General features: G+C 44.3%; 1 protein-coding gene across 1 annotated transcript; it reads right to left on the bottom strand.

The window, feature by feature from the left end:
- Positions 1 to 2,307: 2,307 nt before the first annotated feature.
- On the bottom strand, positions 2,308 to 10,763 carry PDZK1IP1 (PDZK1 interacting protein 1). Its single transcript, XM_066624619.1, has 4 exons — positions 10,697 to 10,763; positions 4,656 to 4,764; positions 3,106 to 3,216; positions 2,308 to 2,416 (listed from the first exon to the last, which is right to left on the bottom strand). Exons 1-4 carry the CDS (start codon positions 10,761 to 10,763, stop codon positions 2,308 to 2,310), a joined length of 396 nt encoding a protein of 131 aa, XP_066480716.1.
- Positions 10,764 to 12,081: the final 1,318 nt, after the last annotated feature.

Raw genomic sequence — 12,081 nt, 5'->3', positions numbered from 1 at the left:
GCAGGCAGAAAAGAATGTCAGGTGGTCCTCCACTACTGCCTCCCTCTGCTTCTGCATAAAGCGGAATGAGGTTGTCATGTTCTTCTCCTCCCCACAAGGGGGCAGCTCTGTGTCCAGGGGATTTTGGATAGCCATGGACAGAAAAGCAGAGGCAACAGTCTGGCAACTCAAAGGTTATTATAACAAAAGTCAGCAGAAGGAGCAACAGGAAGCCATTTAGTCAATATTTAATGAGCATTTTTCTGTTTTTGCAACCCGAGAATGTGGTCAAGATCCTCATGGAGACCTATCACATGTTCCTTTAATCTATACCCAGTTTAGCTTGTTAAATCTGTGTGGTCAGGGCAAAGGGATTGGGTTTCAGAAACAGTGAATGCCTGAGGGTGAGGTTCTGGCAGCTCTAAAGGATATTGTTATGGGACACTACTGAAAAAATAATGGCTTGACCCATCCAGGTTAACACCTTGGGGATAGGGCAAACAATACTAGAGCACATGTGGGGGAAAAACTCCAGGTCTTCTTGGATGAAACCAATTATTTAGCTTCTTCAGAGCCTAGCTTAGGGGTCCAAAACTGAACAAAATGGGATTTGATATAAATACTATCAATCAACCTGAACATTGGAATTAACAATGTCACAAAATGGGATTTATTTCCAGATAGTGATGCATAGGTTTATGCTGTAAAAAAAGGGGCTGTCGTAACATTTTGAGTGCCTTGCATAAAAATTCCTCTAGTGTGTGTGCACGCAGTAGGAGCATATTTGATCATCCTGCCCCCCCCCCATCTCCCAGCCACACACAAGATGGAAACCATCAGGGAGGGTAGGATAGCAGCTTATAACATTCTTGGACTTCAAGGTATGTACAGGGTCACCTCCGCTATGGGACAAGTTGGAGGGAACTCAGGGCACAATGACCTAGTAGGGATGAAGGTGCTTGTCAGAGAAGAATGTGCTCAGTAGGTTTGTAAAAGGAAGAGGAGTATTTGCAGCTGGGATGGAATTAGTGGAAAAGTCATAGAAGCAGCTCTGAATCATGTGACCTTATTGTGACATACAGGTTGTGTTGTGTCCTACTTTTCCCATAATCAGTAATGGACCTGCCCCTTGCTGTGCCGCAGGGCAAAGGTTTGCAATACCACCACCACCACCACCCACACACAATGCCATCCCCATACTTACCCAGCACAACAGAGCCTTGTGTGAAGCTAGGTACAACTTGGAAAAGCATTCTGAGGCTTCCCTGCATTCTTAAACAGTATTTCCGGGAAACTTAAGATTGCGTCAGAAACCTCAGAAGCCTTCCCATGCTGTCTGGAGAGCTGGGCAGATGCAGCACTGCCTCCCCAGACCCCCCTCCAGGCCCACCACTGCCCATAACTGGGCAGTAAAAATCCACAAGCTGATGTGGATAATTAAATATATTTTTAAATAGAATGTATCAATTATATGTTTAAAAAAATCATATGGAGTCATTCATTTTTTTTAATTGAAAATTACAACTGAGATTTGTTTCTTTCTATATAAGAAAGGAAATTGAGATTTTTTAAAAAATCATTCAGTAATTAACACTTAACATGATGTACTGATACAGAATGAATCCTTCAACTACCAAAAGAAAAACAGGCAGCCCACGTATGAGGATTACATACAGTAGCTGCTTTCAAATAAACCTTAGCCAACCCCATTCTAATAATAGGTATGTCTGTCTGGTGAGTTTAAAAATACAGCAAGATTAAAATAGGAGCAATCCAGTGGAGGATCACCAGCAGTTCACCTTTGTACTCAGCAATGAGTTGACACCACCCACATACTGTTTCAGTACAATTATTTCTTTAAGCTATTCCACAACAAGGCAGAGCACTCCTATCATGGAGGTAGAGCAGTTTCTAGCCAAGGCACTCCTAAATGGTGAAGTGGACCATACCAGTGAGCTTGGGAAGATTCATGAGTGGATTTGTTGCAGGCTGCTTACAGGAAGTTGGCAACAGGTGCAAAGGAGGGGTACTGGTAGCTTGGGAAAGAAGCTCAGAGATATTTCAAAGCTGTTTTGATCATTGTATAAAATGTAAATTTAAAAAAAAATTATAGATTAAGATTTTGTTGGGTGTGCCTTTTCTGAAAAAATATAGACACAGATACCTTGCGTCAGTTTTTTCTACCCAACAGATTTGCAGAATACTTCAAACCTTAGCCCAAAAGAGAAAAAGATCCAGTGTGCTAACCATTAGCAACTTTTCTTTTTCTCAGCCATCTCCAGTCAGTGTTTTCAATGAAGTGATTCAACCCATGCACAGTTTTTGTTGTTACATGGCAGTGGTAATGACTTGGCTTGGATTTTCAACACAAACCTCTGTTGTGTTTCCACACTCAAGTTCAACTTTGTTTTCATAGACATGGGAGCCTTCTACACACCTGAAAAATGAGAAAACATCATCACAACCAGGATACATCATATGTGCAAATTCAAGTACACACGCTCAGCAAAAGACAGATAAACAGTTTAAACAGTGTGACTGATTCTGCCTGCCATTCCACTCACTAAATGTATGCCTCAGAGAAGATGAGAGAAATAATCTGCTGTTCCGTCAGTTGTCTCAGTTCCCACAGGTCTCTCATAGTGTGATTTCAGTTTTGAAAGAGATGGTACATAATTTTCCAATTGACCATGCAAAGCTGGGGTGAGAGGAAGAAAGCAGGTGACTTTTCTTTGGGATGCACAAGGGAGCAGCCTGGAGGCAAGGTGTTTCAACAGATGTGTTTTGTGCCTACATTTCTGCAATTCAGCAGGCTTTGCTCCTATTTCTTCTCTTCCCACACTTTGGACAGGAAATGGGTGGTGCGAAAGAGAATCTGGAGGAGAGGAAAGGTGAGGTAATGGGGGGGCAGAGTACCTCCGACACTAGTCCACCACTCTTCCTTCCTCCATACTTTCACTCCATTGCCCTCTTCCTTTTCCAGGATAGGGAGTGGGAAGAGCAGAGGCTGGTGCATCACCAGGTAAGGGAAGACAGCATTTGGCACAGCACCTCAGGCACCAGGAAATGTGAACACACACATTTATGCTTGTTATGCTTTTTGTTGGATTAAAAAGTGACCCTAACCTGAAATCTGCTACAGTTGTTGAAAACTTCCCTTCTGTACCATTAGGAATGGCCAGTTCTTCTTTGTTGCGTCTCATGGATAATTCTTTGTTATTTCCATCAAAGGAATCACTGTGGAAACAATCAGAAGTTTCACTAGGAAGCTAGAATTATGGATGTTGCATGCAATTTCAATATATAAATCCTACACTTTATTTAATATATAAATCACACTTTAGTGTGAACCTGCCACTTGTGCTTGTAACATTCTCAAGGAGACACTGCTGTACAAAGGATTATGGGATATATCCATCAGAATCATCTGCAGGATTAAATTGCAGCTCAGTGAGGTATGCAATATTGGAAAGAGATTATTCAGATAGATCAGTGACTTTCGAACTGTATTCCAGTAAACCCTGGCTTCCTCAGAGATTTACCAGGAGTTTCTCAAGGCCATTCACTCAGTTCACACAAGGAACAATGAGACCCAATCAATCTGGCCAGCACTCTGCACGAACATTTTGCATGCTTAGACCATGCCTCCCAAAATCTTCTACAATGCACAAGGTTCCTCAGCAGAAAAGTCAATGTAGAAAGGCTTTGCACCAGTGTAAAGTATGACTACCAAAGAGACAGAAGGTGAATGGGTATCCTTCAGGCTGCCCATTGTACTGCAAACCACCATTGCACTTTTACAGCCATAGGGTCAAAATGAACATCATAATAAAAAATATTTCACTTATCTGATATTTTAAAATCGGGAAACAACTGATTTCATTATGCCTCTTGGGCATCAATATGGCCTTTTACATGGTTGCATTACAGCCCAATCTCCCTACGACCATTGTGATGCAGCAGCCTGCTATATCCCATAGGGAAGTTTTGGCAAGTTAGGGCCTCCTTGGGAAAGGGAATATTTGTTCTATTCCCCCGGGAAAAGCCCCCACTGCCTTGGGTCAACTCGGACCTGCACTAGTGACACTGCATGACCCATGAAGGTGGATCAGGCTTGGGAAGGGGGTTAGGATTTGGGAGGTGCCCTATGCCCCAAATCTGCCCCTTTCTCAGGTCCAATACACCCCCCACCCCATCTCTTCCCTGTCAGAGCTTTAAAAAATCTTTTATTTTCCCCAGTGCTGCACACCTGATTCAATCTGGGTGGCTCTGTAGCAGCTGTAATCTTTTTTTTTTTTTTTTTTTTGAAGTAGGAAATTCAACACTGGAGCTTCTGATGTCCCACATGAAGCAACCTTTATGCAGAATGACCACAACAGACAAGCCATGCAAGTATCTTTGTATTGATGGGCCACCTGAGGCAGTTGTCACAGGCTGCTGATTGGCTAGGGATGTTCACTTCTCTCTTCCCACCATCTCCCCCCAGCTCTTTAGCTCTCACTTCCTGAATTCTAGCCACGCCCTCTCCTTTCTGCCACACTTCCTCTTCCTTTTCAAGAAGAAGTGAAGGCCATCACACTGGTAAGGGAGAGCAGCATTTGCTGTGCTCCTCAGGCACCAGGAGTTCTTGGACCAGACCTGGGGTTGCTGGAGCATATTGGCAAGGCAACACTTACCCATTTTTCTGGCACCAGATTTTATTGATGACAAAGGCGACCCCTGTCAAAACCAAGAACACAACAACTGCGACAGATCCCTGAATCCATGGCTGAGCTGTCCCCAGACCTGCCCAGAAAAGGGGTTAAATCAATGTTATTGCAGGTCCTAATAATGGTAAACTATTTAGGTATAAATTGCAAAAGCAACTGTGTCATGTCATGTGTTGTGCTAAGGGCAGTCCTGCCAACTTAGACAACATTTTCTTACACTTGAATGGTTGTCTGCTACACAAGTTCATGACTGATGGTCACAGTTGAACCCTGCCAACACCTCTTGTTCTAGGAATAGGACATCTCCTCCCTTTGCCTCACCCTCAAATGAAATGAGGCTGTTTTCGCTAGATGATTAATCAATGTGTTGCTCATTGTTAGGATAATCCAGAAACGACTATTTCAGAAGGTGACTATTAACACAACAGACTTGTCAAAAAAGAACTCTTTGCTCAGGTTTAATGGGGAACTGAAACAAACATTTGTACACATTTTTTAAAAAGTCATGCATTTCTTGACTTTGGAATTGTTAAATGTTTCAAGTTCAACCAAGTCTTTGAATACTGCAAAAGCCACTTTTGGGGTCAATGTTGGGCAGCCCAGTCCTAACCTGTGCTGAAATAGGCAGCCCAACTGGCCTGCACCATATCCAGTGCAGGTTATGAGATGGGCTGTGGCACAACTCAAAGTAAGAGCATATTTATCCCCTTCTTCCATGTCACACACCAGCCATTCTAATGGGGCTACTCAGATCTGTGCCAGCAATTTTGCATCAGCAAATTGCTGATGCAAAAAATCCAAGCAGCCCAGTGTTACACCAGGCTGTCCAGGAAGGGGTGGTGGTGGTTAGGATTCAGCCTAAGTTGCCAAGGCCAGTCCCACCCCCATCCCAGGCCCAGTCTGCCCACTGGCCCATCTTCCAGTGTACATCCTTGCGCTGGTCCAGCCTCCTCTAGAGTAGTAACAAATGTGCTTTACGATGCATTTGCGACACTCCTGGTCCAGTGCAAGCAATTTGCAACAGCCAAAGACAAGGTAAGGATTGCACCCTCAATTTTAGTTTTCAGATGCCAGTCATATAAAGACACCAAGAGGCTAGGGCAATGTTCCTAAAAAACATTTTATCACATGTGGTGAACTTGTTGTCATGGCCAAATGTGTTGGAAATTACTACATAAAAAGGGGGGGAGGGACAAAGCTCCAATCCCCCAATTACTATAACTACATTGGCAGAGCAAAGATAAAACACAATTGCCCAAACAAACACTAAATGACTATACAGTTTCTCAGATGTAAACAGTCAACACAGTATAACCACACAAGATCTAAAAGTGGTTGGTAAAAGACAAGCTTAGGCCCAAATTAAATCCTATACTTCTCTAACAGGTGAGTTCCTTCCTTCTGACTCACCACTCCTCCTGAATCCTCCACACCTACTATCCAGGACAACAGAGAGAAGAATGCTATGTTCTTAAAAATTTATCTTCCAGCTGGAACCCAACCTACTTCCTAACTGGACAATGCTGATTCCCTACCTTTACTTCTTCCTTTAAAGTGAACCCTCCCTTTTTAGGGCCCAATCCTATCCAACTTTCCAGTGCCGATATAGCTGCAGTGCAGCCTTGAAGAAAGGGAACAAATATTCCCTTATGTGGAGGAGGCCTCCATGATTGCCCCCCCCCCATCGAAGGATGCAGCGTATGCCCCACTGGCATGGCTGCACCAGTGCTGGAAAATTGGATAGAATTTGGTCCTTAGAGCCCAATCCTGTGCACGAAGCCGTGCCACCGAGCACTGTCGCAAATGTGCCGTAAGGTACGTTTGCGAGCCCCTCCGCTGGGCTCTCGCCCATGCTAGCCCAGCGCTGGCTGGTGCTGAGCTAGCGCAGGGCGGTCGCCCAGCCTCTGTGGCTTGGCCTGGTCCAGGGTCTCTCTGACCATTTTCACTCACTCCTGGATCACTGGCCAAATACCCCCCACCCAGTGAGTCAGAAATGAATGTTCCTCATTTGTTCTTGTGTATCCTGCTATCTCAATATTCTAAGAGAGAGCTGGGCACAGTTCCCAGAGCTGTCTACAGCAGAAAATAAAAGAACAAAAACAAAATGGCACTGAAAAAGAGTAATGCCAAATGCAGCATTTGTTTTCTCTTGCTGCTACACTAAGGGCCACAAGGTCCACTGATGCAACAGCCTCTTCATATTTGTGCAGCACTGCCACCAGTGTAAAGGTTGGAAAGCCACAGACCAGCAACAGCACTGCACAGACTGGCTACTATAATACTCATAGTGGCAGTAGGGCTGGACTGGGACGGGGATCAGGCCAAGCAGGGGCAGATCAGGAGCAGATTTCGGCAGCATCAGCAGCAGTGGAATCCTATCCTCCTGTCCTACAGTTCTGGGCCTGATATGCCCCATTCAACCTAATACATCTGTGCCAGCAAAAGAGCTGGTGCAAATCTGAGTAGGCCCATAGGAGACCACAGAGCAGCCAGAGAGGTGCAGCACACTCTCTAGGAGTATGGCAGGGTAAAGAGACATTAAATAAACTTTTTCTTTGCTTACCTCTTCCAACTGGCCTGGTCCTCAGCCAGCCCACGAGATGCAAGGGAGTCTGTATCAGTAGCAATGTACCCTGCAGGCCAGCTGAAGATAGGATTGCGTCCTAAGTCCCTAACCTACATGCCAGAAGTCAAAACAACCAGTTCTTGCCAGCCAAATATTATCCTATCTGTGCAAAAGCACCACCAAAGGATGAAGTGCACCTGTGCAAAAGCACAGACCAGTGGCAGACAAACTGGGTGACTGGGGGAGGCATGGGCCCCAGGTACTAGGCCATGAGGCGAGGGATTGTCAGAGGTTAGTAGAGTACTGGGGAACACTGGGGCAGCATGCCCCCTCCACAACATTCCAGATGTTTCCCTAGCTCTCTGGGGGGGGGGGCGCGGATGTAGTGCTCATTGCTTAAAGCAGTGTGTGCAGTTATGTTGGACCTAACTGCCCTCTCTCACTTCTGTTTGGCTCAGAAATTGAGCCATTTCGGAAGTGAGTATGTAGCGTGCAGGCATGGGGGCAACATAATGATGCATGGGGGTGACATTTCTGCATCACCCTGTTGCCTTGACCTGGGTACCAGGAGGCTCCAGGACTTTGCTGGTATAGATATAGCCATCTGTAACTCTGGGAACCAGTTTAAGTCTTTATTCATCTAGTCTTACTTGAGCTTTCAGATGTGGAATTGCTATTGCTTTTCCTGGTAGCAGTTCTGTACCTTCAACGGTGGCATGACTGGCAGAAAGTGTGAAAGTGCCTCTACGTGAAATAGTAGTAGACTGGTTATATTAAATAACCTGGACCACCCCTCTGGAAATGAACTTACTAAATGTCTGTAATTCAAGCTATTGTTTGAGACATGGGAGCACAACTAGTAAGAAAATAGGTAGATCTAGATCAGGGTTGTCAAACTCGTTTCATACTGAGGTCTGAATGGCATTCATGATGCCTGCTGAGGGCTGGAAGTGATGTCATTAAACAACTCACAACCAAAAATAAGCACTTTTTCTCACTTAGGAATTCATTAACTACAAATGACAGAAGAGAAAGCATGCAAAACTTTATCATATTTCAAGATATAGGAGAGCCCAATTTTCATGGGGGCTGCCCTTTTAGCAGTAACACCTCAGCAGCTGAGAGCCTGAGGGCTAGATAAAAAGCTTCCGCGGGCCACATCCAGCCCCCAGGTCTTATGTTTGACACCCCTGATCATACCACGTTTTTATAGTGCTTCAGATAGTAGGGCTGTAGGCTACTTAGGGAGCATTTCAATAGAGGAACAGGAGCAAACTTGTATTTGAAGCCTCTTGGGTCCAGATCTCTCAGACAGGTGCACCAGCTTGCATTTGGCCCCAGAAATAGTTGATCCTGCAGGGTGGCTATTTAAGAACTCTTTCAGATTTCATACTGTGCTTAAAGAGTTACACATTAACACACACATTCAAGAGCAAATGAACACACAATAAAGGTGAAGAAAATAATAGTTTTCTTGGAATCTGTCAGGGAAACGGAAAAGTGAATCCCATGAGAAGGCAGGCTGACTAAGGGGAATAAGGCCTAGTTGTTAGTGCAGCTGTACCTACTCCCCAAGTATCCTTTACAGGGCCACTGGACAACTTTACATTAGACAACTGTGTCCTAGTCAAATGCATTCCAATATTGGACATTTGTGTCCATTCTTTTTATGTCCTGGACATTTGTGTCCCAACAAATTAGATGTATTTTTTAATTCTTTTTACACAAAGGTAGAGTTGGGGTTAGAGCTGTGATAATACACTTGGGATAAATAACATGGGGTTTGTTACCCTATTATATGGGGATGCAAAAAAAACCAATGGTGAATTCCAGGGACACAGATGACTGGGACTCATTATGACCAGGACACAATTGTCCCGGACACGCAAATACCCTAGTACTTTTTTTACTTACTTCCTGTAGGCTGTCAGATTCCCCCTCCCCCCACTGTAGCAAGCTGGGCGGCCTCCATTGGCACGGCTGCATGATCTAATATGGCAGGCGATAGGATTGAGGCCAAAGCAGAACATGAATATAGCCACTCAACAGACGGAATGCTCTCTAGTTGACTTCTGAAACTGTTCCAGGTTCACCTTGTACAACTGGCTTCTGTGCCTGGGGGTCTGTATGGCCCTATGCAGAGTAATATCTATACTATGGGTGCCTTACAGAAGCTGTATAACCAATCAGAGGATTGATTATATACAATATATATACAAAGAACTACGACACTTGTGAAGGAAGGTCACTTTTAGGGGCAATGGAATTTCCCGCTCACTTCAGCCTCTAGATTAAATAGCAGTATTTGGTATTGTCCACATAGAGGATCTTAACCAGAAATGTTGTGATAAGGAGGCCTAAGTGAGCAGGAAACCACCACTGAACCACCAGAACAGCAATTCAGATAGTCTAATATATGCTTTAAAGATATCTACTTACATAACTTCTTAGTAACTGATTGAATTTTGTCTGCACACTTTTCCTTCTAACCCTACAAGGATTGAAGACTCACCTCTTTTAAGTGAAAGTTGAAAATTTAGAGATGGTCTCCAAAGAATCATCCCCTCCAGCATCATCCACCCCCCACCCCCTACCCCCATGGCTATAGCCCTACAGCTAGACATATGCCTACCTAGAGGCCACAATATATGCCCCAGAAGCCCTAACCCAGCTCTGGTGGCATGCAGGCCACTGAATAGTCCAGTGATGAGTAGAGGGAACAGGTCCCTGCACATTCTCAGAAGTACTCTTCTCTCTAGGTAGGGGAAGCTAAACAAATCAGTGAGATGCCAACTAGGTAGACACACAGGTTCAGGACATGAAAGAGGTAAATAAGGTGATGTGTACCATCAGATTCCTGAACATGTTTTAAAGCTGTTTAAGATGAAGAAGGAAGTAAGGCTAGACATTGAAAGGAGTTGTGAAACATTTGTGCACTTCACCACCACTACGATGAAGGGGCATCACAATAATATTTGTTTCATAAAATTAGTAGTAGTAGTAGTAGTAGTAGTAGTAGTAGTAGTATAGTTCATAATAATACAGGGGTAGTTCACAAAGTGATTTACATAGTAAAATAGATCAATAAACAGTTCCATGTCCCCAAAGGCTCACAATCTTAAAAAAATACAGAAGAGGCAACAGCTACTGGAAAGGACACCATGCTGAGCTGGAGAAATACAATTGCACTCCCCTTGCTAAATACAAGGTGCCTCTTTGCCCAGTTAGCAAGGGTAGATCTTAATTGTCTTAATTGTAATTTAAAAAAAAAAAAGCCAAACCCTGAAATAGAACACAAATCAGGAGGTGACCCAGTATTTAGATGCAGACTGGACAAGCAAAATGATATTTGCAGTGATATTTACTGTGGCGAGCCATGCAAAAATCAGTGTGCTCACACATCCTGTATAACCGCACCAAGTAGACAAATAAATCATGTTACCTCTTTGGCCGTTCACAGGTTCCAAACTAGCTAAGAGGCAAACGATTACAGCCAGGAGCCCAGCCATGCTAACTGCTGGAGAGACAGTCACAGCTGAAAGCAGAAGTGTGGTGGGCTTGCTCCCTCTGCAATGCATGCAGGCAGGTCGAATGGGAAGGCTGAAGAGGCCAGGTGCACTGGAGCGCACCTCCCTCCCCAGCAGGAAGCCTGGTCAATTATCAAGCACATTACTTGGAGCTCAGCAGCAGCTTGCAAATCCTGCTGGACCAGGCAGAATTGAACAGCCCAAGTAGGGATGGAATTTGTCTGCCTGTTTCCTCCTTGGCCTGCGCACAAGGGTGTTAACGAGGTGCGCACCGGTGTGATTTGGCTTTCTGGCACTCATTAATGGCTTGGAAGGGGTCCAGGAAAAAAAAAACAGGAAAGCTCGTTGTTAATGTGGCAGGGAGGGCTAATGCAGGGATGTGTTTAAAAGAAAGGACAAATTCAAATAAATTTCTCAAGAGGATGATGAAAGAGCTCCTGAGTGAGCCTGAAAGAATGAAGAGTGGCGTTAAACTAAGAAACCATTTTCGGAGGGAGTTTGCGTTCACTGGGTACTGTTCATGGAAGTGTTATTCTAAAGCCACTACACCTTTTCACACCTGAGTACATTTGTACTTGAAAGTATACACTGCCAAAGCCAGAGAGAAGGGATGACGCAGAGATTTGAAAATAGACGGGATTCCCCTTCATGATTACTGCATCTCTTCCTCCTCAGCATCAAGCAGCCTCTGTCCACTAGGGAGGTGCTGAGACAGGAGCAGTCCAACTGCCACCAAGATACCTTCCAGGAGGATGGGGAGGGGGAACAGTGTGTACATGTGTGTAAAAATGTGCACACACCTGGAGGGGGTGAAGACTCAGCACAGGGCCTTATCCAAAAGCCTTCCAAGACCTGGCATTGGAATGGTGTCTTTCCCTCTTCCTCCACCATTAGCAGTCAGACCAAAGAAGAATTCTGGAGGAGTCACAACATTGAACATTATTTTGTGATGCTTTAATGGGTCCTAATAACATTAGTCACTGCTTTGGCTTTAAAAATCTATTCTAGTTATGTCTTTGTATGGGTCCAATGTAATGAGAAAACTTCAATGATCGATGAGGAAAAGTTAAAACTTACCTTAGGAAAAATAAAAGGCTAAAGGAAAACTTGATAAGAATCCTCAAATATTTGAAAGGATGCCTGAAAAGAAGATAAGGGAGCCTTTGTTCTCTGTTGGCAGAATGGGACTGGGGAAGACTGGCTTAAGGCCAGTCCTAGCACTTAAGCCATTAGGACTACTTTTCTAACTATGAAAGCAATTGAGAAGAAAATCAAAGATTCAACAAGCTGCTGAACAAAA

This window comes from Tiliqua scincoides, chromosome 4, assembly GCF_035046505.1.
Source record: "Tiliqua scincoides isolate rTilSci1 chromosome 4, rTilSci1.hap2, whole genome shotgun sequence".
Classification (NCBI taxonomy): domain Eukaryota; kingdom Metazoa; phylum Chordata; class Lepidosauria; order Squamata; family Scincidae; genus Tiliqua; species Tiliqua scincoides.
This window is presented reverse-complemented; position numbering and strand designations above follow the sequence as displayed.